The sequence below is a fragment of the Saccopteryx bilineata genome, chromosome 2 (genome assembly GCF_036850765.1).
Source record: "Saccopteryx bilineata isolate mSacBil1 chromosome 2, mSacBil1_pri_phased_curated, whole genome shotgun sequence".
NCBI lineage: Eukaryota > Metazoa > Chordata > Mammalia > Chiroptera > Emballonuridae > Saccopteryx > Saccopteryx bilineata.
In genome coordinates this window covers 50,862,111-50,886,644 of record NC_089491.1, presented here as the reverse complement: position 1 = coordinate 50,886,644, position 24,534 = coordinate 50,862,111, and the positions used below count along the sequence as shown (strand labels likewise).

The following is a 24,534-nucleotide window of genomic DNA, read 5'->3' as shown; positions in this document are numbered from 1 at the left end:
GATTTAAGGCAAATATTTCATATACATGGGACAGATAGATAGATGTTCAAATAGTCTGGATAGTTTGTAATTTTGTGAAATTTCCCCTTTTCATCAGATTTTCAAAAGCATGTTTTGGATATGGTAGGAGGTGCTAGCCCTGAGGAAGGAGGAGAAATTAATATTATATTTCAATGGTCTGATTTCCTTCTGATGGAGATTAAAGAGAAAACCAGTTCTTTCTCCATGACATTCTTTGGTATTTCCCAAACCTTACATTTTAAGCTCTGATATGGCAATTTTTACACTAAAGTCAACAGTGATTAATCAGAGAACCATTGGGATAAATAAATAAGCTACAGGCTAGGGTTTGGGTGGAGAATTTTTGTTGTTGTTACACTAGCTGGAACTCTAAGTTCTTAGTAAGAAGTAAAATGTCCCAGACAATTTTTAATATCCAACAAGACATGGGAAGAAAGAGCCTAAATTGACCATTTGCCAGAGAGCCAGCAGCCCTGGGCTGCAGCCAAAGTCTGCTCCTGGGCCTCCCTATTCCCGGAGGCTCATGCAGAACCCGACTTCTCAAAGTGGCTGAGGAAGGAGGACTGAAAATACATTTAAACAGATGTTTAAAAAATTAGAAAATAAGAGGGTCTTAAAATACTTCAAGCCCTGAGAAACTCTTCTACAAAAAGTGACATCAGTTGACCCTTGTCACTTAAATGGGCCTGATTTCCTCACATGAGTCTCTGATAGACCCTTCCGGAACTTTAGCCTCTTGCTGTCTTAGAACGAAAAGTTAAGCTGGAAGAGTTACAGACACACAGATGAGACGTTATCAAAGCTCTTTTTGCTGTTAAAAATATGTCATCTTCTATGATCCTGCCCCATAAACACTAGACTTTTTTAAAGTTGTATATTTGATGTTTAAGTTTCATACCTGGTAAGTTACCACCTCAACCAACAAAAATATCTATTAACAGTGAGTAAACATTATGTAATTGCTTAATTTTCTAATGTGTCAGGTCTCTAATTACTCACATAACACAACTGTAAGCTACTTTTAGTATAAACAAAATCTACACCTTGAGCATGTTATCAACATAATATCTATCCCTGATTCTTTACTGAACAAAAAAAAAATATTATAATTTCCACATAACAAGTTGGAAAAGTGGGCAAGAAGGAGCCACTAATGTGACCTCCAGAGAATGAGATGCAGCCCTCTCCTTCCCCTGGACCCCACCCAGCCCTAAAGCTCTAGGCTTGATGCGGTGCTGGGCCCCTGAGAGACTAAAATGAAACCAACACAAAATCTGACCTGAATTCAAAACTGACCCCTGAAGATGCTGTCAAGCATACCATCACCTAATCTCAGCAACACAGCCAGCGTGATGAACAAACAGACATCCTCACTGCTGGCCTCTCAACTTAGCTTCGGGTGGAGACCACTCAGTTCATTCCATAGAAAGGATCACCCAAAGTCTCCCTTCCACTATGGAAAGATTGATAGGAAAGCCGAATATATTGATACATTGAACACCTCTGAATAATATTGAGATATGTATATCAGGGGTTCTAAAGCTTGGCTGCCTAACCAGAATCACAGCTTCTAAAAGTCAACCCAAAATCTTAAGATTGCTTCCCAAGAATATTTAGCTCTGACACCTGGGGGTGGTACCCGGGCAGCAGCAGCAAAGAACCCCTAGTGATTCCACTGTGCAGTCAGGACCGCAAACCAACCACTGCTTCAGATATCCTATGGCCTAATAAACTCAGCAGTCAGGTGAGGGGAACTCCAGGAGGCTGAAACTCAAGCCTCTACAGGGAACTGATGACAAAGCCATCTGTTTGTCCAAATGTAGAATCTGCCTAAATTCAAACACATCTCGCGGAGTCCATCCTTGTGTGTCCATTCAATGCCCAACCTTTGGTTTGAGCAGTGTGATTGGCTAGATGGCCCACGCCCACCACCTGAACTGGGACTTAAAATTCAGTGAAAGCTTCTAATGGAGTAAGCTGCTCTTTGAAGGGAATGTGGGAGCACTCACTTCTAGAAACACAAATTCTAAATTGGGTATTTAAAATGGAATGGCAGGCAAATAATTATTTAATTATTAACTTTCCTTTTAAAAATGTTGTTTTTGTGAGGAGCCCTTGCAATCAAATTTGTGTAACTTACATGCAAATATGACGTGACCCCAGGGTTGTAAAGAGCTCCTAAAAGCAAGGGGTTGGGGAAGAAGCTGGAGTCTGCTGCCGAGAGAGCTCATAGACCTGATTCTTTCTCCAGGGGCCCCTAAACATAGTCCTAGAAGGTTTCTGAGAAGTCAGGCAGGCTGTCCTTCGCCCTTGGGGAATTCTCTACCAAATTTATCCAAGCAGATTCTACAGCACCTTTGAGGGGATCAGAAAGATTTGCTTCTAAGACAGGCCTAGAATGAGAGTTTTCAAATTGGAGATACTACGAACAGCAAAAAATATGAAGCTCTTTGGCCTTCAATGAAATCATCACCAGTAAACATGAGTTAGAGGCTAACTAAAATTTAGGAGGCCTGCCACTGAGCAAACACCTTTGTAATATTTACTCAAGAAGTCATAAATTCTAATATGTGCTCATACGACCCTCTTGAGAGACATTCATAAAAATTAAGGTTTATCAACAGAGTGAGCTAAGACATATGAATTATTTCTTTAAAAATAAAAGCAGACAAGGTGGAAGAAAATATTCTTCAAGGCCATACTTTAATTGGAAAAAATACATGTTGGTTAAAAACCAGATGCCGCCTGGAAGTGGTGGTACAGTGGATGGAGTGTTGACCTGGAGTGCTGAAATTGCCAGTTCGAAACCCCGGGCTTGCTGGGTCAAGACACATACAACAAGCAATAGACAAACAATGAACAATTAAAATGAAGCAACTGTCAGTTGTCCCTCCCCTCTCTGTAATGTCAATGAATAAAATCTAAAAGAAAAAAAAATGCTGAACTAAATTTCTGATAATTTTTCTTTCATAAGCAGCCTGTCTGTGATAGATAAAAGTTTTCAACAATCAGCCTGACCAGGCGGTGGCGCAGTGGATAGAGCGTCGGACTGGGATGCAGAGGACCTGGGTTCGAGACCCCGAGGTCACCAGCTTGAGCACGGGCTCATCTGGTTTGAGCAAAAGCCCACCAGTTTGAACCCAAGGTTGCTGGCTCCAGCAAGGGGTTACTCGGTCTGCTGAAGGCCCGCGGTCAAGGCACATATGAGAAAGCAATCAATGAACAACTAAGGTGTTACAATGCGCAATGAAAAACTAATGATTGATGCTTCTCATCTCTCTGTCCCTGTCTATCCCTCTCTCTGACTCACTCTCTGTCTCTGTAATAAATAAGTAAATTTTAAAAAAAATCATAATTAAGTATAATCTTGCTAACATTTACAATTTAAAATATGTAAAGTCACTTTTCACTTCCATATACATACTTTTAAGAAAGTGTTCCCAGCTCTGAAAAAAAGTAAGATAATCAAACTAAATATTTAGCAAAAAAGAATTGAGGGAAGTAATATACCAAGGCTTCATTCATCCCTGTCTTCACTAACCAACTGTTTTAAGTGATACAATACTTTGTAAAGAAGATAATACAGTATATATCATGTTTTTTTAATTATTTAATACTATTGGGACAGTAATTATTTTATCATTTTATGACTTAAGTGAGTATGGTACTTTGTTACAGTATCATGTTTAGAAATCAATTTTAGGCCCTGGCTGGTTGGCTCAGCAGTAGAGCATCGACCCAGCATCTGGAAGTCCAGGGTTCGATTCCCGGTCAGGGTACACAGGAGAGGCGACCATTGGCTTTTCACCCCTACCCCTCCCCTTCCCTTTTTCTCTCTCTTTCTCTCTCTCTCTCCTCCCCTCCTGCAGCCATGGCTTGATTGATTCAAACACATCCCCCTAGGTGCTGAGGATGACTCCGACGAGCCTCCACCTCAGGCACTAAAAATAGCTAGGTTGTGAGCATCAGCTCCAGACAGAGGGTTGCCAGGGGAGGGGTGAACCCAGTCAGGGCACATTCAGGAATCTGTCTATCTCTCCTCCTCTCACTTAAAAAATAAAAAGTAATTTTAAAAAATCAATTTTAGTCCACAAAGAAAGTTATTCAGACAACAAGAAGGAATAGATGAAAATGACCTAAAGAAGTAACAGAAGAAACAATGAGTCCATTTTTCATTCTTGAACTTGCCCCTATAATAATCTTATATTTCTTGAATGCCATTTAATGTGTAAAGTACTTCCTTTTGCTTGTGTTGGCTTAGGAAGTAGAGCATGTGCGGGCTACATTGAAGGATGGAGAAATGTAAGACCAGAGAGGTTATCTGGCCTCCCCTAGGAGTAGGTGGACAATCACAGCCTGTGGGTTTAATCCACTTGAGGCCTGTTTCTGTATGGACCATGAGTTAAGAGTAGCATTTACATTTTGCTAATAGAGTTTACAAGAGAGTCCCATTCACTTATACATTGCCTCTGGCTGCATTTGCACTACAACAGCAGAGCTGAACACGGAGACTGTTTAACCCTCAGAGTCAAAAATATTTCCTTCTGGCCATTTACAGAAAAGTTTTGCTGACTCCTGCCTGAGACCCACCGGGGAATCATGAGCAGAGTTCATATTTTTAGGAATGAATCCAATGTTCTTTCCCCACAATCTTTGCCTTTCCTTAAGCCATTTCAGCATGTGGTTCATCCCAGGCACTGTCCAAGGGATAAAAGGAGGTTTAGGAAGCATGAAAGTAGGTTCTTGAAATAAGAAAGAAGGCATTGAGGATGGAACCAGATACAATAAATAAGGAGGAGACGGGAGGTATAACTGACTTGTCTCCTAGTTTCACAGGTCTGTGGAAGAAGAGAGATTCTGCTCTAGCATGGACCAAATCCCGAATCTCATCCATACCTGATTTAGATGTGTTAAATGATGAACTTTGGGACTGACTGAGTTGATATCTAGAATAGATATGAGACAGAGTTGATGCTGGAATGGATTAAGACTTCATGGAATATCGAAAGGCGGTGATTTATATTGCTTGTGGGATGGCCATGAAGTTGGGGGCAGACTATACTGAGTTAAATAGCATCCCCCTGATATTCATGCAAATCCCAACCTCAGAAAGTAACTATATTTGGAAGTGGGGTCTTTTTAGATATAATCAAGTTACAATGAGGTCATCCTGGATTAGGGTGGGCCCTATTCAATGACTAGCATCCTTATAAGAAGAAGAAAATTTGGACACAGAGAAAAGAATACCATGTGAACACGGAGACCCACAGGGAGGACTCTATGTGAAGACAGAGGCAGAGACTGGAAAGGACGTCAGAGATCGTCATCAGGGACCAGAAGCCTGTAAAGAAGCACTGAACAGTGTCCCTCAGAGATTTCAGTTGGAAGCAATAAACCTTAATTTCAGATTTCTAGCCTTCAGAACTGTTCCCGCATACATTTCTTTTAAATCACTCTGAGGTCCTTTGCAACAGCAGCTGCAGGAAACTGAACTAGATTAGTGGGTAGGTGAACACGGCCTGATGACAAAGAATTCAGATCAAAAGAAAAGGAGAAAGTGGTAGAAGTCAAACTCCATAAAACCTTTTGGTTAACAATATAAACTCAGAGTACCTCTCGGAGAACTCAAGGGAAAACAAAGCAAAACAAAAACCCAGAGCCCTTGATTACCAAAACTGATCGGGTTTTACAAACGTGGCACCAAGCAGAACTGACTTCCACTTAAGCATTTTCTTCCCCGTAGGTCTGTTTACCGATCCACCCCTAAATTCCAAGCTCTTCCCAGCGGTCACCCTGCTATAACTGTGAAACCAAATGCATTTTATTAATACAACAGAGAGAAGCAGATTCACCGAACAACAAGATGGTCCTGACGTACCTCTTATTTTAATCCTAAATTTTCACAGATGGACTAATTTTTAAAATACCTTGCATAGGGTGATTAAAAAAGAATGACACAGGTTCAAAAGATACCGTGTGTGTACTCAATACCAATGCACAAGAATCATAAGTATCACTTCCGGAATTGCCCCATGGCTCAGGGTGCGCCTCTCACATTACTTGGCGCCAGCTACATTAAAAGCCAACACACACACACTTCTTGGTATAACACTGATGAAAGTTGAAGCTATAGGCAAAATACATTCGTTCATTTCTTCAAAACAGCAAGCAAATGGTGGTAGATACCAATTTGCAGACACAATTTAAAGGTAAGTCTAAAATTTGGTGCATATTATTATTCTGTGTAATCCAGTCACTGAGAAATAAAGAATTTAGATTACTTGCTTTGGAAGCCTTTGTATAGTATATATGTATATATATATATGTGTATGTATATATACATATACACACACATGAATACAGGTGCTGCAAATTCATGATAAAGTTGTCCCTGGGGTCTAGATCGAAGCCCATGTAATTGCTGGCTTTTTAGTAGCTATATTTCTTTTCAATAGGTCCACAAGAGACTCATCTCAGACAGAATTTTTCTCTTTATCATCATGTCCTGTTGTAACTTGGTATTATTTTAAATAAACTCTATTTCTAATCCAGATTCCTAATAAATTCAGATGTGGTATATTCCAATGGACTTGCATTTCAATATATCACATAAAATTTTACTTGCCTCCTCCCACCATCCTGCCTCATTATCTCCTCTGGTCTTAAACAAATTTATATTTTAAATAACCAGCTATGTTAGGAAAGTCAATGCTGACTCGATACCATTACTTTATCAGTCCATTGTTAGTTGGGATATAAGCATTGCTCTCTCATAAGCTGTCACTGAATTCCCAAGGACTAGCTCTCAAAAGAAATAAACAGAGCCCACTGCTTTCTCTGAATAATCTTCAGGGTATTTGTGAACATATTTCCTAAGACTGGAAATTCTTAAAAAGTTGACCATTCTAAACCCAAGGTCTCCTTTGCTGCAATGACAAACTAACCGGGTATTTAAGCTGAAATAGAAAATGTGTATGTCTCCCTTTTCTCAGTGCTTGAAATAAGCAAACTAAACAAAGACCCACACTGCAGAATCCCTTGACGCAGGTAGCCCACACTACCACTGTGATAGAGCTCCCGCATAAATGAGACCACAGGGCTGACTCAATTCATCACACTGCTCTGGACTCTGAGCTCAAGAGCTTCTTTTGGCCTCTGACCAAAGTATTCTTTAAATCTTGCTTGCAAACATCTGCTAACCAGAGCGGGAAAGCATGCAAGCACAAACGGGGCCAACGCCCCTCAAGCGCTTTACCTTGTTCTGCTCACACACATACTGGATCCTCAGGGTGTCCATGGCTTTGATCATGGCTTGCATGGCCGTGAAGATGTTTTGGTAAACCAGCTTCGTGAACCCCTTTCTGTCTTCATCGCTGTAACCAGACCCATGGATAATTCTCATTTGCTTGATAAAGGTGCTTTTGCCACTTTCACCAGTACCTAATGAGACAAAACAAGGAAAAAACACAGTCAGCAGTCTTCTAAAAGAACACATTCAGAAAGATAGGACCTCTCAGCACTGCCAGTTCATATCGTAATTAACCAGTTTGTTGGGTGAACTTGGATAAGGACTGTCAAATGCCAAGGCAGGCAAGCAGCATCCTAAGCCCTGGGCAGAGGGCAGAGGGGTCTTTACCCTGGACACTGTGCTTTAGAAGGTCTCAAATCAATCAGTCAATCAGCCTTTCTCCCTCCCTAACCTCCCTCTCTCTCTCTCTTTCTCTCTCTCTCTCACTCACACACAATTTATTAAGGACACATGAGTGTCTGTGTCACTTGGAGTAATCTTAAATTTATCAGCTCTTGTGATTAATACTGTTTAGGCCCCAGGAAACTGCTCCTCCACATCCCTTGCCCTAAGTCTTCAAAGCAATTGGCAGCCAGACGCTTGAGGGTTCCCCACTGCTAACAGGTCAGTGGCATAATGGAAGCTGCTTCAGGGTGCAGGGAGGATGTGAGCAGCAGGAAGCACCAGCCCCATTGGACCAAGTGTCTGTGTCCTTGCTCCTTCTCACATTCCAATTTGTAGTTCAGGAGGTCCTCTCACCCTCACCCCTAGCAGCTCAGGACAGTTAAGAGCATCAGATCATTTCTATTGCTCTTAATTTTGTATAGTTGTCCAGACATGTGTGATATATGATGCTTTGCCTTAATATTGAGATATTGCTTGAAAAGACAGTAAAGTTGTTATATAAGTGATAAAGATTTATATGAAGGAATTCAAATATTTTCTGTGGTGAAGAATATTTATGATATGAAGACCTACTGCCATGTCTGGAACATGGTATGTTATATATAGGGTTTATTTTCAAATCTAAATTCTGCTTTACCAATTTTGTTAACAATTCAAGTTGACATGCTTTTCGGAGCACAAAGTTTCTTCAAATTCAAATGATTGAGACATTATCTCTCAGAACTAAAAGGACTCAAGAAAAGCTACACACTTCAAATATGTGAATTGTGTGACATGCAAATTATATTTCAATAAAGCTGTTGAAAAGTTGAAAAATTGTCTAACTTGGTATTTCTGTCAAAAAAACACAAAACTATATAAAAATCTTAATCAAAACAACATAATTAGTGATTTTTTTCTATAAAGAAGACAAACATGAAATAGGAAATAATTATAAAGTCTTTATGTTATTAATCAAACGACTCACTGATACAACAGAATGCCTAGATAATGCATTTATAGTTAAGTTCAATTGCCTTTGACACTTTGTCAACTCTTAGTCATAAAAAATCATAGTTGCACATACCATTAAAATTTTATTGATTGATTTTTAGAGAGATATATAGAAAGAAACATGGATTTTTTTGTTATTCTATTTATTTATGCATTCATTGGTTGATTCTTTTAAGCGCTCTGATTGGTAATGAAACAATGCTCTAACTAATGAGATACTCAGCCACAGCCTGTATATAGTTTTCTTTCTTTCTTTCTTTCTTTCTTTCTTTCTTTCTTTCTTTCTTTCTTTTTTTGACATTTTAGTTATATGTTTTTCAGGGTAGGGAAAAAGAACGTATTGATAACAGTTTGTTAGCTTTATTACAACCTATAACTATTATGACTTATAGGACAGGGGTCACCATTTATACTCAAATCAAGACCCCAAGAAACAATTAAGGGACTCTTATTTTTTCCATGTTGATAATTGACACAACTGTTAGTATTTGATAAGATTTCTCATTGTAAGAAAAAAATGTTCCTTCAGATCGATTTTTTTTAAAACACACATCTGCTTTTCTGTCTGTGTCCCTATCCTCAGCTCAAAACCCTCAACAGCTTCCCACTCTGTTCAGACAGACAGACAGACAAAACTTAGCGTGGCCAACAGGCTGTGTGGTCTGGCCCCTCCGTCCTCACAGCCACTTCTCACAACACAGTTTCATCTACTGTCCTCACTGCAGCCACACTTTCATATCCTGCCTTCTTGCGACCTTGGCACATGCTTTGCACATCTTACAATGGTCTTTCTTTGTTCTACTCACTGTTGCTCTTGGCCTGGCCTCCCTGTCAAGGTCAAGTCTTTGTGTTCTAGGTTCTCATGGTACCATGAACTTATCTTTGCAACATTTGCTCCTATACTTTTTTGTCCATGTCATTCTCCTGTCTCCCCTCCCAGCCTGCATGTTCTGTAAGGGGAAAGGGGGCCACATTTGTTTGACTCATACTCTCTCCTGGAGTCAGGGATATTGTCTAACACTAGCATATGCTTAATAAGCTTTTTAAAAATTGTGGTAAAATAGACAAAATTTACCATGTTAATCATTTTTAAGTGTACAGCTCTGTAGTATTAAGTCCATTCATATTGTGCAACCAATCTCCAGAGCACTTTACGTCCTGCAGAACTGAAGCTCCACACCCGTTAAACAAGTCCCCGTTCCTCCCTTCCTGGGGCAACCACCATTCGGCTCCCTGTCTCTAGAAATCTGACCACCCTTGATGCTCCATTTAAGTGGAATCATGCAGTACTTGTCTTTCTGTGACTGGCATATTTAACTTAATGTCTTCAACGTTCATCCATATTGTGGCATATGCTGGAATTTCCCCCCTTTTTAAGGCTTGAATAATATTCCAGTATTTTGAATACATCACAGTGATAAAGAATTCATCTAGCCTTAAGTCCTACTATCCGAAAATCAGGAATATGGAGTGGGTAATTCTCTCGCAGCTACTCTGTTTGCTATGTGGGTAGCAGGTGACTTCAACCACGGCAAGAACCATCACAAAAAGTGGCCAAGCAGGAGCCTTGTCCTGAATCTCTGTGACCTTTCCTAGGTGACTCTCCCAGTCCCAGTAACAGTGAATAAAAGAGTAGTCACTATGTACTAAGTACTCTACACAAATTATCACCCTTAATCCGCATGGCCAACCTACAAGATATATACTATTATCATTATCTTTCCTTTAAAGATGAGAAACCTGGGACTCTTACCTCTGCAAGGTCACACAGCTTTCAAGAGAAAAGATGAGGATTTCAGGGCAATCAGAATACTGACAACCTTTGTCAGGGAAGAAAGTTGGGTTATGACCAGAAGGACATGGTTATACTATTCTAATGAGGACAATTCTGAAGTTCACAGCCACACACTGAACCCTAAGTCCCGGCAGAACCACTATCTCACTTTTTTTTTTTTTTTTGAAAGACAGACAGACAGGAAAGGAGAGAGATAAGAAGCATTAAACCACAGCTGTGTCATTTGAGTTATTCACTGATTGCTTCTCATGTGTCTACCTTGACTGCGGGGAGGGGGGGGGTGTTCAGCAGAGCCAGTGAGCCTTTGCTCAAGCCAAAAACCTTGGGCCCAAGCCAGCGCTCTTGAGACCAAATTGATGATCCCACACTCAAGCCAACAACATCATACTCAAGTTGTTAAACCTGTGCTCAAGCACATGCTCAAGCTAGCGACCTCGGGGTTTTGAACCTGGGAACTCAGCATCCCAGGCCAATGCTCTATCCACTGACCACCTCCAGTCAGACAGACCCACCGTCCTATAGGCATGCACTATGGGGCCACGAGGGAGAACGTTCATACAGGTGAGCATCCACAGAAGCAGTCTCACTGTTAGCTCACTCACAACTCCAGTAGCGGGAAAGGTGGCGGCCGTCTTCCCACGACAGAGGTGAGGCGCCTAGCTGCATGTCAGCGAACAAGGGAACACTGCTGCAAACAGAGCTGGGGCTAGAAGCCGGGCCACCACCACCTTGGCCTTCCAGGTTCACCACAAACATCACCTCCCTTGCAGGAGTTTCTTCCCCTCCAATCCCCAACAGCTGGGCCTGCCCCCTCTGAACTCTCAAAGGGTCTGTGTACATGCAGTGGAGCTCAGCCCCAACTACTTGTTCGAGTTCTCTCACCACACCCTTGGTTCAGTAAGGATCACTTGGGTACCACAAACACTGAGCCTGCTATATAACCAGCTCTCAAAGAATGGCTACATGAAGGCATAACTGGAACCAACATGAGAAGTCACAGCTTTCCTCCATAGGTCTCATATCGTGAATAATTACAGAAAATTGTGATATAAATTATCTAAAGATGATTGTGATGACACTTGGCTGCTTCAACCCCATATGATAACACAAGGACTTGTGGGAAGACCCTACACTACCAGGGCTTGATCCAAAGTCCCTGATCAGATCAGATCTCTGCTCTTGCAGAATCTTGGGGTCCCTGTAACTTCCGTTCCCAGCAAGGCTGACCTCTGGTCCAGCACAACCTTGCCCCAACCAAGCCTTAACACTCACTTTTACATTCTATATACCACAATGCTAACATGCACAGAGAGACTGTGTGACTAACTCAAGGAAAACTACAATGTTGGCCCTGAAACAAAACAAAACAAAAAGAAATCACTCGTGACTCAGCCCAGACACATAGGTAGAGACTCCTTTTAGTTATAAAGGCATTCATTTACAAAAGGTTAAAGCTAGCCCTACCACTTGCCACAAATATATACACATTTCTAAAATGTCATTCATTTTTGCTTTTGGACAGGGAACATTTTAAAAAGAAAATGTGTTTAAAGATTAATAAAGAATATGCAAATGTATTTGATTAATACCAATATTTTAAAGTATTTTTTCAGTTCTATATATTGGTTATTTGAAGAATAAAAAACCAAACATAGAACAAAAAAAGGACAGGTTAAAGGTGAAGATCGTGTAAGAGCACACCACTGGGGGTGGAGGTCAACAGAGCAGGCTCTGTCTGGGAGGTTCTCTTGCTCTCATTTAAGCCTTGACCCAATTAATGTCTTCTTCTCAAGAAAGGGAACTGAAAATCAAAAAGATCAAACAGTTTACTTCATCTTTGTCCAAGGTGTAAGTTTGTCCAAGGTCACCCACTTGGAAGGGTTGGGTCTTGGGTCTAACTCCAGGTCTATGCTGGTACGTGCGCTCCCCATGACAACACCATGTGCTGGTTTTACTCTCTTTCCCCCAAATAAATGTCCAAGTCACACCCTCACTGGCTGAAGCACCGTCTTCATCTGGTACTGAGATTCTAACACTGGGGACGTTATCTTTTATCCTTCAGATGGTTCTGGCAGCAGATGGGGGTGGAGGAGAGAAGGGGCAGGAGACGAGGATCTCTCTGCAATGACAGCTGTGACCATGGGGACCAAGAAACTCAAGCTGAAGATCCGAGTTGAGTTTCCTCACTGTTTCTAAACAGAAAGTCAATACTTGGACCCCAGTCATAACCATTTGTCCTGTACAAGTAAAAGAAAAACTAAAGGATACAACTTTTCGGAGTAGCGATTATTGGTAATTGGCGAATTAGGCCACTGAGCTTTTACATTCTCCCTAATTACGTGTTAGAAAACGTGGTTTGGGTCAGTAGCCTGGGTCCACTTGATTCTGTTTCTTGTCTTTTTGTGAGGACTTTCTCACTTGCTGCCCCACCAAATCAGCATGGTGGTGGGGACTCTTCCAGGGCCAGAACAACTGCAGGGCCCTGAACCTGCGAGCAGCTTGGAAGGTGAACTCTGCTGTCAGGTGCTGATAGACTCATCGGGAGGCCACCAGGCAGGGTGGGGACGGGTGGGAGGATGGAAGGGCGGGGAGAACAGCGGCGAGAAGGACTTTTGCTCTTGGACATAAAGCTATTAAAACAGATGCAGAAAGGAATGTAATTACAATTTTGTTTCTAGATTGTGTTGCAAATATAAATAAGGTAAATGGCTCTCCTCCATTTAGTTTTTGCTTCATGGTTTTTGTATTTTGGGGGAAAAAACCAACAATGGCCATAAGTACCTTTAAGCTTTCATTAAGAGCCTGTTCCACCTGACGTTCTTCTTGCTTAGCACCATCCTGCCGCACTATCCTCCGAATAACAGCAGCTGGTGAGTTCTGGGTCAGCACTCTGGCCTCCTGGCGGGCACCCAGTCTGCTTCTCAGGGGAGTCTGGAATCTCTCCCGCGTCTCTCACCGCACAGCGTGGCCCGGGAGCCTCTGCCTCCTCCAGCCCCTTAAGTGTGGCTTCTTTCCTTGAGTTGAACATGTGCCGCTGCTACTCTGGTGTGGTTGGCATATGTCAATAACGTGTGTCCTATTTTAACTTAAAGTTCAGGTCCACCAGCTTCCTGCCTTCTGTCGGGATGCCTGTGCGCCTTTGACCTGGTGGGTCTGGGGGCTTTCCCAAGGGACCCTGGGTTCTGGCATTGGTGTTTCCCCAAACTCCGTTGTTATGTACCGACCTTGTGATTTTTCTCATATTTATATGCCACCTGTATGGTTGACATCCTTTTATTTAAATAAGCTTGCTATGAAAGGAAACATAAACGTCATAAATAAAAATCCCGTATCATCTGCCATGATTAAACACATTAAATGTATTATCCTAAAGTAAATAAGACTTTGGCAATATTTCAGCTAAAAACATCTTGCCTATCACTAGTGATCTTGGTATCATACTTGGAAAACAACACACACATTTTGCTGCCCTCTTTACATAAAATTTACCCTTCTACATTCCATCCCTAAAAGGGACTTTGCCCCTTTTCCATCTAGAGCAGGGGTCCCCAAACTACGGCCCGCGGGCTGCATGCGGCCCCCTGAGGCCATTTATCCGGCCCCTGCCGCACTTCTGGAAGGGGCACCTCTTTCATTGGTGGTCAGTGAGAGGAGCATAGTTCCCATTGAAATACTGGTCAGTTTGTTGATTTAAATTTGCTTGTTCTAAGACAGGTAATAGCAAATGTTGGAGAGGCTGTGGAGAAAAAGGAACCCTCATACACTGTTGGTGGGAATGTAAAGTAGTACAACCATTATGGAAGAAAGTATGGTGGTTCCTCAAAAAACTGAAAATAGAACTACCTTATGACACAGCAATCCCTCTACTGGGTATATACCCCAAAAACTCAGAAACATTGATACATAAAGACACATGCAGCCCCGTGTTCATTGCAGCATTGTTCACAGTGGCCAGGACATGGAAACAACCAAAAAGCCCATCAATAGATGACTGGATAAAGAAGATGTGGCACATATACACTATGGAATACTACTCAGCCATAAGAAATGATGACATCAGATCATTTACAGCAAAATGGTGGGATCTTGATAACATTATACGAAGTGAAATAAGTAAATCAGAAAAAAACAGGAACTGCATTATTCCATATGTAGGTGGGACATAAAAGTGAGACTAAGAGACATTGATAAGAGTGTGGTGGTTACGCGGGGAGGGGGGAGGGGGAGAGGGAGAGGGAAAGGGGGAAGGGGAGGGGCACAAAGAAAACTAGATAGAAGGTGACAGAGGACAATCTGACTTTGGGTGATGGGTATGCAACATAATTGAATGACAAGGTAACCTGGACTTGTTATCTTTGAATATATGTATCCTGATTTATTGATGTCACCCCATTAAAAAAATAAAATTATTTAAAAAGTTGAAAAAAGAATAATAAATTTACTTGTTCTTTATTTTAAATATTGTATTTGTTCCCATTTTGTTTTTTTTACTTTAAAATAAGGTATGTGCAGTGTGCATAGGAATTTGTTCATAGTTTTTTTTATACTCCAGCCCTCCAATGGTCTGAGGGACAGTGAACTAGCCCCCCTGTGTAAAAAATTTGGGGACCCCTGATCTAGAGGCTTCTTGAACCTACCTATGACCTCACTCAGATTTGAAAAGACTCATTGAAACTCATGCAATTGAAAAAGGGCCAACAAAACGTCTTTGCTCTAACGTTCTAAATTCTTTTGGAGATTTGAGAAAGTAATATGAGGTTCAAATTTCAGCTTAATTTTAAATACACAGAAAGGCTCATGAAGAAAAAAAAAAAAAGTTGCTTTTTTAGGAGCCAGGAGGGAACAGAGGCCAAAGCAAAATAAGTCCTTTCCAAGTGCTAGACCAAGGACACCTAAAAGGAAAGCTGACTTCTCCAGTTCACCCTACCATGTTTGGTAGAGATGCCCCCCCCCCCCCCCACGAGAGCCCAGGCCAGGAGCTGACAGAGCTTCTGAGATGAGCAGAGCCATCTTCAATCGGCGGTGATGTTTTCTAAAACCATTTTCAGAGGTCATTCCTTTTGGGCTCAGCTTTACAGAATATAAACAGAACAAAATGCAAAGCAGAATAAAAATAAGAACACAAATCTGGACATTGGTCACAAGGTCTAATGATCTGTGAGGTCGATGGGCTTAAAAGAAGGTCTGGACATACTGATGTGACCCCCAAATCAGCTCTATAAGCACAGGGCTTTATTTCTCTTTCTCCCTGGAATATTTGGAGCCTAATACAGAGCACGTAGTAGGAGCCTCATAAATATTCTTGGGTGGGTATTTGTTGACTAAGACCACCGGGATAATTACTGTTTTGGAAAGCAATAGGAAGTGGATTTTCCTAGCTAAAGGAAGGCTCGAAATTGAATGGATAAATCAAAGTATACAAAGCTGTCTCCCACAGAAGCAGGTAGCCTGGCCACTTGCCCTTTCTGATGAGGACACTCAGACCCAATGACAGCCACGCAGAGAGATAAGCTCAGATTCTGCTTCAGGGTTTCCTGGTAGTAGAGATAGATAAGTTTAAAAAAAAATCCTTTTGGCTTGTTTAAACAGGCATGTTCTCAGCAGCACAGAGAACTGATGGTGATGAGATTTTGGGGTACTCTGTTTGGCCCCCATTAACGTGCACTCCCATGTAGTGAGAGTTTCTGTAGTGTGAGAGCTGCAATCTTGGAACTTATTATTCTAAAGACACTAAATGATAAGAGAATCTGGCTAACAGTGGGGAAAATTCTAAGTGATTCGCTGCTGCTATAGTCTGAATGTTTATATGTGTCCCCTTCCCCCAAATTTAACCTAATGAACTGAAAACTTAAGGGCCTCTGGAAAGAGATTAGGTCATAAGGATGGAGCCCTCACAAACGGGATTAGTGCCGTAATAAGAGAGAACCCAGACAGCTCCCTTGCCCCTTCCACCACGTGAGAATACATGGAGAAGTTCACAATCTGAAAGGGAGGACTCATCAGAACCCAACCTTGGTGGCACCTGAAAGTCTGCAACTCTCAGTATGCAGACTGTGAAAAGTACAATAAACAACAGAAATTTATTTCCTGCAGTCTGGAGGCTGAAAGTGGAAGTCAGGTACCACCAAGGTTGGGCACTGCTGAGCAACAGTCGGTGGTATTTTGTTACCACAGCCTGATGGATTGAGATACCGACCCAAGTGCAATCCAGTGGAGGGATGATATTCAATAAAAATGCAGATTCCTGGGTCATTCTCAGTTCAAGTCTGACTGGCCCTATAACAAGCTCTAATTTCACTTTGCATGAATAAAATATCCTGTGTAAGCTCAGGTTTTCCAATTCCAAAGGAAAAATATTTTTAAAGTGTCATAAAGATTTACTTATTCAAGTCAGCCCTCCTTCTGCCTGGCCTTATTATCACATCATGACCATGTCACCTTCCCTAGCTTCTGTGATTGCAAATAGAGGAGGTGCAATTTTTCACCATAAAAGAAGAAGGAGCAATGTCCTAGGCAACACAGATCTGAAAATAATTGAAGATAGGGTTTATGGTTGCTCTCTCAATAAGAGTGATGAATACAAAGCTTTTGAATCAAAAAGAGAAAGCTGGCCCTGGCTGGTTGGCTCAGTGGTAGAGCATCGGCCTGGTGTGCAGAAGTCCCGAGTTCGATTCCCGGCCAGGGCACACAGGAGAGGCGCCCATCTGCCTCTCTACCCCTTCTCCTCTCCTTCCTCTCTGTCTCTCTTCCCCTCCCACAGCCGAGGCTCCATTGGAGCAAAGATGGCCCGGGCGCTGAGGATGGCTCCTTGGCCTCTGCCCCAGGCACCAGAGTGGCTATGGTTGCGGCAGAGCGACGCCCCAGAGGGGCAGAGCATCGCCCTCTGGTGGGCAGAGCGTCGCCCCCTTGTGGGCGTGCCGGGTGGATCCCGGTCGGGCGCATGCAAGGGTCTGTCTGACTGTCTCTCCCGGTTTCCAGCTTCAGAAAAATACACACAAAAAAAAAAAGAGAGAGAGAAAGCTGAAAAAAATTAAGTGATAAGGCTCAATAGACAGTATGAGATTTTAAAAAAAAACTAACAATAGAACAATGAAGCAAAATTCAAAAGATACTGTATTATATTTGACAGTTTCCTTATTTCATTAATCTGCAGAATCATCTTTATTAACTAACCAATAACAATAGCAATTCTAAGTATTTCCCTTCACTTTCTGTAATCTTTGGGCCTCATTTTGGTCAAGAAAGTATTTTCAAGTCCAAACTTAATTTCTGATATCAGGCAAAGCCAGAAGGTCACGTTAACAATTTTTGATCACAAAGAATTTTTGAATAATTGTTTTTCTAATTGGAAGTACCAAAAATAATGTACTTCTCATATTTGCCAGAAGCATATTTAAAAGTTCAAATGCAATACAACAAGGCTAATTTTCACTCTAAATTAATTTGAAGCTATTTACCTACACAATAAAAAAAATCAATAAAAATATTTAGCTGAGTACTAACTGCTTAACATCAGGAAGCAGTTGTCATTGAACAATATGCTTTTCTTGTATATAGTCACATGATCCAGAAATCTTTGCTACTTGCCAAGTGTTATTCTGACCCTTCTGTAAAGAGTAGACAAGTACACAGAATCGTAAGAATCAAGTGCTTGTCAATGTCAAAGCTCTATTTTGGAAAATGCCCTGAACATCAATTACTTTTCCCTTCACATGAATAAACCACACAGAGGATAAACTATTCAAACAAGCTTTATGGTTTCCAGCTAAAATATCAGTGATTCCATTAAGAGTACAACTCATTTTACACATAAGGAAGGTCATGAGATCACTTTCTGCTCGTTGACTCTGTCTTAAACTTGTTTTACTTTCCAAAAAGACAAATAGGAAGCATTTTCATAAATGGTTTTAGAATATTCCACAGTTCAGTGCCCTTCCTAAAAATGAATACTTGCCCATTCTTATAGAAGTGTTGTTCATCAAGAAATCATAACACCAGGGCACTGGCAAGACTTTGACCTTTAACCCTAGAATAGTAAACACAAGAACGAGTCTAAAATCAGAAGTTGTTTTTGCTCTAGTTAGGACTAACAGTTTGACTTTGTTCATGTTGGAAAAGGAAGAGAGAGACAATTAAAAATGTCTTAAACACAGAAACTCGAAAGAGAGACAATGACTTAAAATCCTTAAGCCTCAATAAGTGCAGGCAACAAGACAAGGCACCATTTGAAACCCGGAAGCATTTTGCTGAAACACCAGCAACTACAGAGAACTTGACTCATTCTCTATCCACACTCCTCCACCTGCAAAGATACATTGAAATGAGAATAAATATTAAACAAAAGTAACTTTCAGCGCCATTAAATGTGGGATCAGGGAAAGGCTGAAAGCATGGGGACTTGAAACTGTAGGCTTTGAAAATACAAGGCACTGTCACCTGTCCACCGTGGATAGTTACAAACCATTCTCCTGAAGTCCAGCTTGTGACTCTACAGAATATGAAATTTGTTTTATTCAGATTTAAGTATATACACAAATAGGTATATAGTGTTGTCCAGCCCACCAATGTCATCAAAATGTGTAACTTTACTCTTGAATGGTTCAGTTTAAGTCATAGCAAGATAATCAGCAAGATTGTATCAACCACTGAAAATTCAGGCCGTATAACTTCTGCTTTCCTTTCTCTGCCTCAGTAGGCCTGCTGACCCCCCAGTCAGCTCCAGACACAGCTCCAGCCTCATTTTTTTTGATGAATCTCCCTGAATTCCCAGGTAGAAGACTCAGTTTCTTCCTGTTGCTGCTAGATCTTTACACAGTAATATTTTTACATTTTTCATGATATTTATATGTTTATTTGTCTTTTCACTAGGCTGTGATTTCCCTTAGATCAGAAACTCTCTTCTCTACCTTGAACCCCAGCACCTTGGCCAACACCTGCCACAGAGTTGGTGCTCAATAAATGTCTGAATATTGGAAGAATTACCTGATACCACTTTCCTTAGAGCTCCCCATCCAATTAACGTGCAGCCTGGGAATCTTTCCTACCATTTAAATTCAGGGGAGTCTTTCTCAAAGTAAATGAAATATGTTCTCCCTCTTTCGTTCTCCTCTCAGCCCCCAAATCAACAAATTTGTGTTTACTCAACTCTAGAGTTTTCATCAATTGGTCTTCATTATGGCTTCATCCACTGAAAGAAATTCCCGTTGTACTGGGAATCAGTAATTTAAAATCCAAAGCACAATGTGCTTTTTCATTCCAATCATTATTATTTATTTATTGTTGTTGTTCTTTTCCAAGTGAGAGGAGGGGAGATAGACTCCTGCACACGCCCCACCTGGGATCCACCTGGCAACTCCTACCTGGGGCCATGCTCACAACTAAGGTATTTTTAGCACCTGAGGTGGAGGCTCCACAGAGCCATCCTCAGTGCCCAGGACCAGTGTGCTTGAACTAATCGAACCAATCAAGCTGTGGGAAGAGAGAGAGAAAGAGAGAAGGGGGAGGGGTAGTCACTTTTCCTGTGTGCCCTGACCGGGGAATCAAACCCAGGACATCCCACTCCAGGCTGATGCTCTACCACTGAGCCAACCAGCCAGGAGCATTCCAATGATTAGTTACTGAGCATATACTGAGTGCCTAAGTGGGGCATTAGTGCTAGAGCTGGCATCATTACCTAAGTGGGCAAGCACAACTCCCTGGTTTCCTGTCCTCCAGGCCAACGTCCCTTTGAACCTTCCTCCCCTAAGCATGAGCTTCCAAATGACTAAGACCAAAAGATTTGGGTAAGAATTTTCCAATGTTTCTCTTACTCTTATAGATAACCAAAAGATTTCCTTAAGTATATATATATATATATTTTTTTTTTTTTAATTTTTTGTATTTTTCTGAAGCTGGAAACGGGGAGAGACAGACAGACTCCCGCATGTGCCTGACCGGGATCCACCCGGCACGCCCACCAGGGGGCGACGCTCTTCCCACCAGGGGGCGATGCTCTGGCCCTCTGGGGCGTCGCTCTGTTGTGACCAGAGCCACTCTAGCACCTGGGGCAGAGGCCAAGGAGCCATCCCCAGCGCCCGGGCCATCTTTGCTCCAATGGAGCCTCGGCTGCAGGAGGGGAAGAGAGAGACAGAGAGGAAGGAGAGGGGGAAGGGCAGAGAAGCAGATGGGCGCTTCTTCTGTGCCCTGGCCGGGAATCGAACCCGGGACTTCTGCACGCCAGGCCGACGCTCTACCACTGAGCCAACCGGCCAGGGCCTAATTTTCAAAACCAATGTAATGATTCATAACTAATAATCATCTCCAATCCCACTCATCAAGCTCCCTCTCTCTGTGGTTGGACTCCTTTCTGCAGGGTGAATTAGAGTGACCTCATCTTCCAGTGGCCCAGTACGAGCCCTAGTTTATACCTATTGTCTTCAGGTAATTATTAATAGTATCTTTTTAATTCTCAAAAGTGTCCTGGTTTAGCAAATAAATCTTACAGGCACCCTCAGTATAACTGCCAGGTTGGGGTTGGAAGAGAACTTACAGCCTTACAACTCTATTTTATTGCTTAAACATACAGCCCAAGATAAGAAAATCCGTAACCTTCACCTTAATAAAAAGAAAAAAGGCCAGCTTTTCAATAAAACAATTATGAGAGTTACTAACATGTTTCTTATATTGGGAGGATGTACTTTTGACCTTGCTATAAAACCAGCTGAACAGGAGAACCCAACTAGCTGCTTTGTTATTGGCAGTGAGAAAACGTACTCAACAGAGGTCATTTCAACTAAAAGAAAATCTGTGTATGAGATAGTTATTATCTCTATTAATTAGAGCTCCCATGGCCAACTTATAGGAAAAACTTTCTACCAGAAGCCATTGGAAGTCTCCCCTAAGGCTGTAATTAAACATATAAAAAAATTCTGATGCTTTAACAAATAAAAAGAGGCAAATAAGCTCTCTCTTTTCTTGTTCTATCAATAGTGGGATGCTTTTGATGTGATGGGAACAGGGTTGGTCCCCAAAGCTGTGGGGAAGCAAAGAAGAATGATTTGAGAATTATTCTCACTTTACCCTGATGAGATAGACATGCATTATGGCCTTTTCTTTGAAACAATGGAGAAGGTAATACACAGACAACTATACTCCGGAACTCCAATTGGGGTTTAGTATTTTTTTGTCAGAGCTAAAGGGCTTATTCTTATCAGAATCCCAGATCTTTAACATACAAGTTAACTGTGTGGCCTCAGAAAAATTATTTAAACTCTCTGAGCCTCAGTTTCCTCATCAACTAAGTAAGCAGAGTAATACCAGTCCCGTCATCATTTGTCATGAGGATTGAAACCACTGCAATTTGAGAAAGCGGTATTTAAATATTAATTGTTATTACAAGTGAAAGGGAGAAAACTGGGAATGGAGAGGAGAAGGGAGTGGAATGGTTGGGAAGACTGAATGCAGTTAGAGGGACAAGATTAGCAACTGGAATTACAACATTTGAGGTCAGGAACGTGGGGCATTTCTAACAATAATGGGGACATTAGGAAGAGTGCCAGTGCTTGTTTCCTAGGCTGCTATATTAAAGTACCACAGACTGCGTGGCTTAACACAATAGAAGTTATAGTTAGCCTCTCACTGAGGCTCTGAGGGAGGATCTGTCTCTTGCTTCTTTCCTAGCTCCTGGTGGCTGCTGGCAGTCCTTGGCACTCGCTAGTGGGTGACAACGTGACTCTGATCTGTGCCTTTGTCTTCACAGGGCCATCCTTCCTCTGAGTGTGTCTGGGTCCAAATTCCACTCATCTCATGAGGACACCAGTCATATTGGATTCAAGGCCTGCTCTACTCCAAAAGGACCACATCTTGATTTGATTACATCTGCAAAGACCCTATTTCCCAATAAGCTTACTTTTACAGACTCCAAATTCATCATGAATTGGGGGGCACTCTCTCTCAACCTAGTGTTGGGCCTTCTTGAGAAAGGCAGCTGATTGTTACAGGACTTTATAGAAATGAAAAGAATAATAGGAGATTTCTACACATTTTCCAAATACAGACAGTCCCCAGGTTATGAATGAGACAGGTTTTGTAGGTTTGTGCTGAAGTTGAATTTGTATGTAAATTGGAACAGGTACATGTACCTATTAAATGCAACTTAAATGTATATCTTAACATAGTCTTTATTTTTACCTTTCTGTGCATATAAATACTTAAACATTTTCAAACCTTTCAGAGCCTATTTTGTTTGAAACTCAGGGACTACCTGTGTGGCAAACTTTTCAAAGCTCCAACCAGGGTTGAAGGACAAGGTGCTTCACTTTCCATTTGTCTTGCTCACCATTTGGATTGTTTCTAGGATGCTAAAAATTTTTCTCTTTAGAACTTTCCCCCTCATATTTTCTATGTGAAGAAACTTCCTTAAATAAAGTGACTTTATGTAAGGAATATAGTCAATAATATTGTGGTAACTCTGGTGTCAGGTGGGTGCTACCCCTGACATCGAGGTGGTGATCACTTTGTAAGTTATATAAATGTCTAATCACTGTGTTGTACGTACAATAAGGTACGTTAGCTGTAATTGAAAAATAAAAAGATCTTAGAAAAAATAAAGTGACTTTTTCAGAAGTAAATGGGGGTGAGCAATTAAGTTCCTGCATCAACATGGCAACATCAGTTTAATTTCATTAGCAACAAGCACAAAAGTTTGGACTCAAGGATCCCATTCGCATTTTAGGTGGTCAGTACCATGTTTCCCCATGTATAAGTTGCACATTTTTTTGGAAAATTTGGGGTCTAAAAACTGGGTGCGTCTTATACAGAGGTTGTAGGGGGGTTGTTTACTTGCATCTCCCGCTTTTTTGCTCTTGTTTTTGCACTCATTGTTGAAGACAGTGATTTGTCATCAGACACAGAGGAGAACAAGCTAATGGATGGGAGTTTTGACAGTGATAAGGAGTTGTATGAATTTTTTTATTTTATTTATTTATTTTTTATATTTTTCTGAAGCTGGAAACAGGGTGAGACAGTCAGACAGACTCCCACATGCGCCCAACCGGGATCCACCGGCATGCCCACCAGGGGCGACGCTCTGCCCACCAGGGGGCAATGCTCTGCCCCTCCAGCGTGTCGCTCTGCCGTGACCAGAGCCACTTTAGCGCCTGGGGCAGAGGCCAAGGAGCCATCCCCAGTGCCTGGGCCATCTTTGCTCCAATGGTGCCTCGCTGCGGGAGGGGAAGAGAGAGACAGAGAGGAAGGGGGGGGTGGAGAAGTAAATGGGCGCTTCTCCTATGTGCCCTGGCCGGGAATCAAACCCGGGTCCCCTGCACAACAGGCTGACACTCTACCGCTGAGCCAACCAGCCAGGGCCAGGAGTTGTATGAATTTAATGATGAATAAAACTTGAGTTGAACAACTTTATGTAATACATTTTTTTTTTCCTAGCTCTGGCCGGTTGGCTCAGTAGTAGAACATTGGCCTGGCGTGCTGGAATCCCGATTCCATTCCCGGCCAGGGCACACAGGAGAAGCACCCATCTGCTTCTCCACCCTTCCACCCTCTCCTTCCTCTCTGTCTCTCTCTTCCCCTCCCGCAGCCAAGGCTCCATTGGAGCAAAGTTGGCCCGGGTGCTGAGAATGGCTCTGTGGCCTCTGCCTCAGGCGCTAGAATGGCTCTGGTTGCAACAGAGCAATGCTCCAGATGGGCAGAGCATCGCCCCCTGGTGGGCATGCCAGGTGGATCCTGGTCGGGCGCATGCGGGAGTCTGTCTGACTGCCTCCCCATTTCCAACTTCAGAAAAATACCAAAAAAAGAAAGAAAGAAAGAAAGAAAAGTCTGTTTCTCTTGAGCGTTTTTAGACATTATCTGTTAGGGTGTATAAAATTACAGCATCAATAAAATATATTTTCTTAGAATGTAAATACTTTTTTTTTCAAAATTTGGGCCCCAAAATTAAGGTGCATCTTATACATGGGGAAACATGGTATATTATCCAACGTTTTCATTTTTCATTGAAATTGGCTGATTCACTGATTTTGCACAAATCCTCCCCCATTCT

The 24,534-nt window shown here is 41.8% G+C and overlaps 1 protein-coding gene and 1 non-coding gene across 2 annotated transcripts in view; both read right to left on the bottom strand.

Moving 5' to 3' along the window:
• The window catches only part of GNA14 (G protein subunit alpha 14), a 185,293-nt gene that overhangs the window by 79,721 nt on the left and 81,038 nt on the right, over positions 1 to 24,534 (bottom strand). Inside the window, exon 2 of the mRNA XM_066257046.1 lies at positions 7,277 to 7,461. Coding sequence (XP_066113143.1) covers positions 7,277 to 7,461 — 185 coding nt within the window. The remainder of the gene's footprint in view (positions 1 to 7,276; positions 7,462 to 24,534) is intronic.
• Positions 23,771 to 23,846, bottom strand: TRNAN-GUU (transfer RNA asparagine (anticodon GUU)). Its single transcript has one exon. It is a non-coding gene; the product is annotated as a tRNA-Asn (tRNA).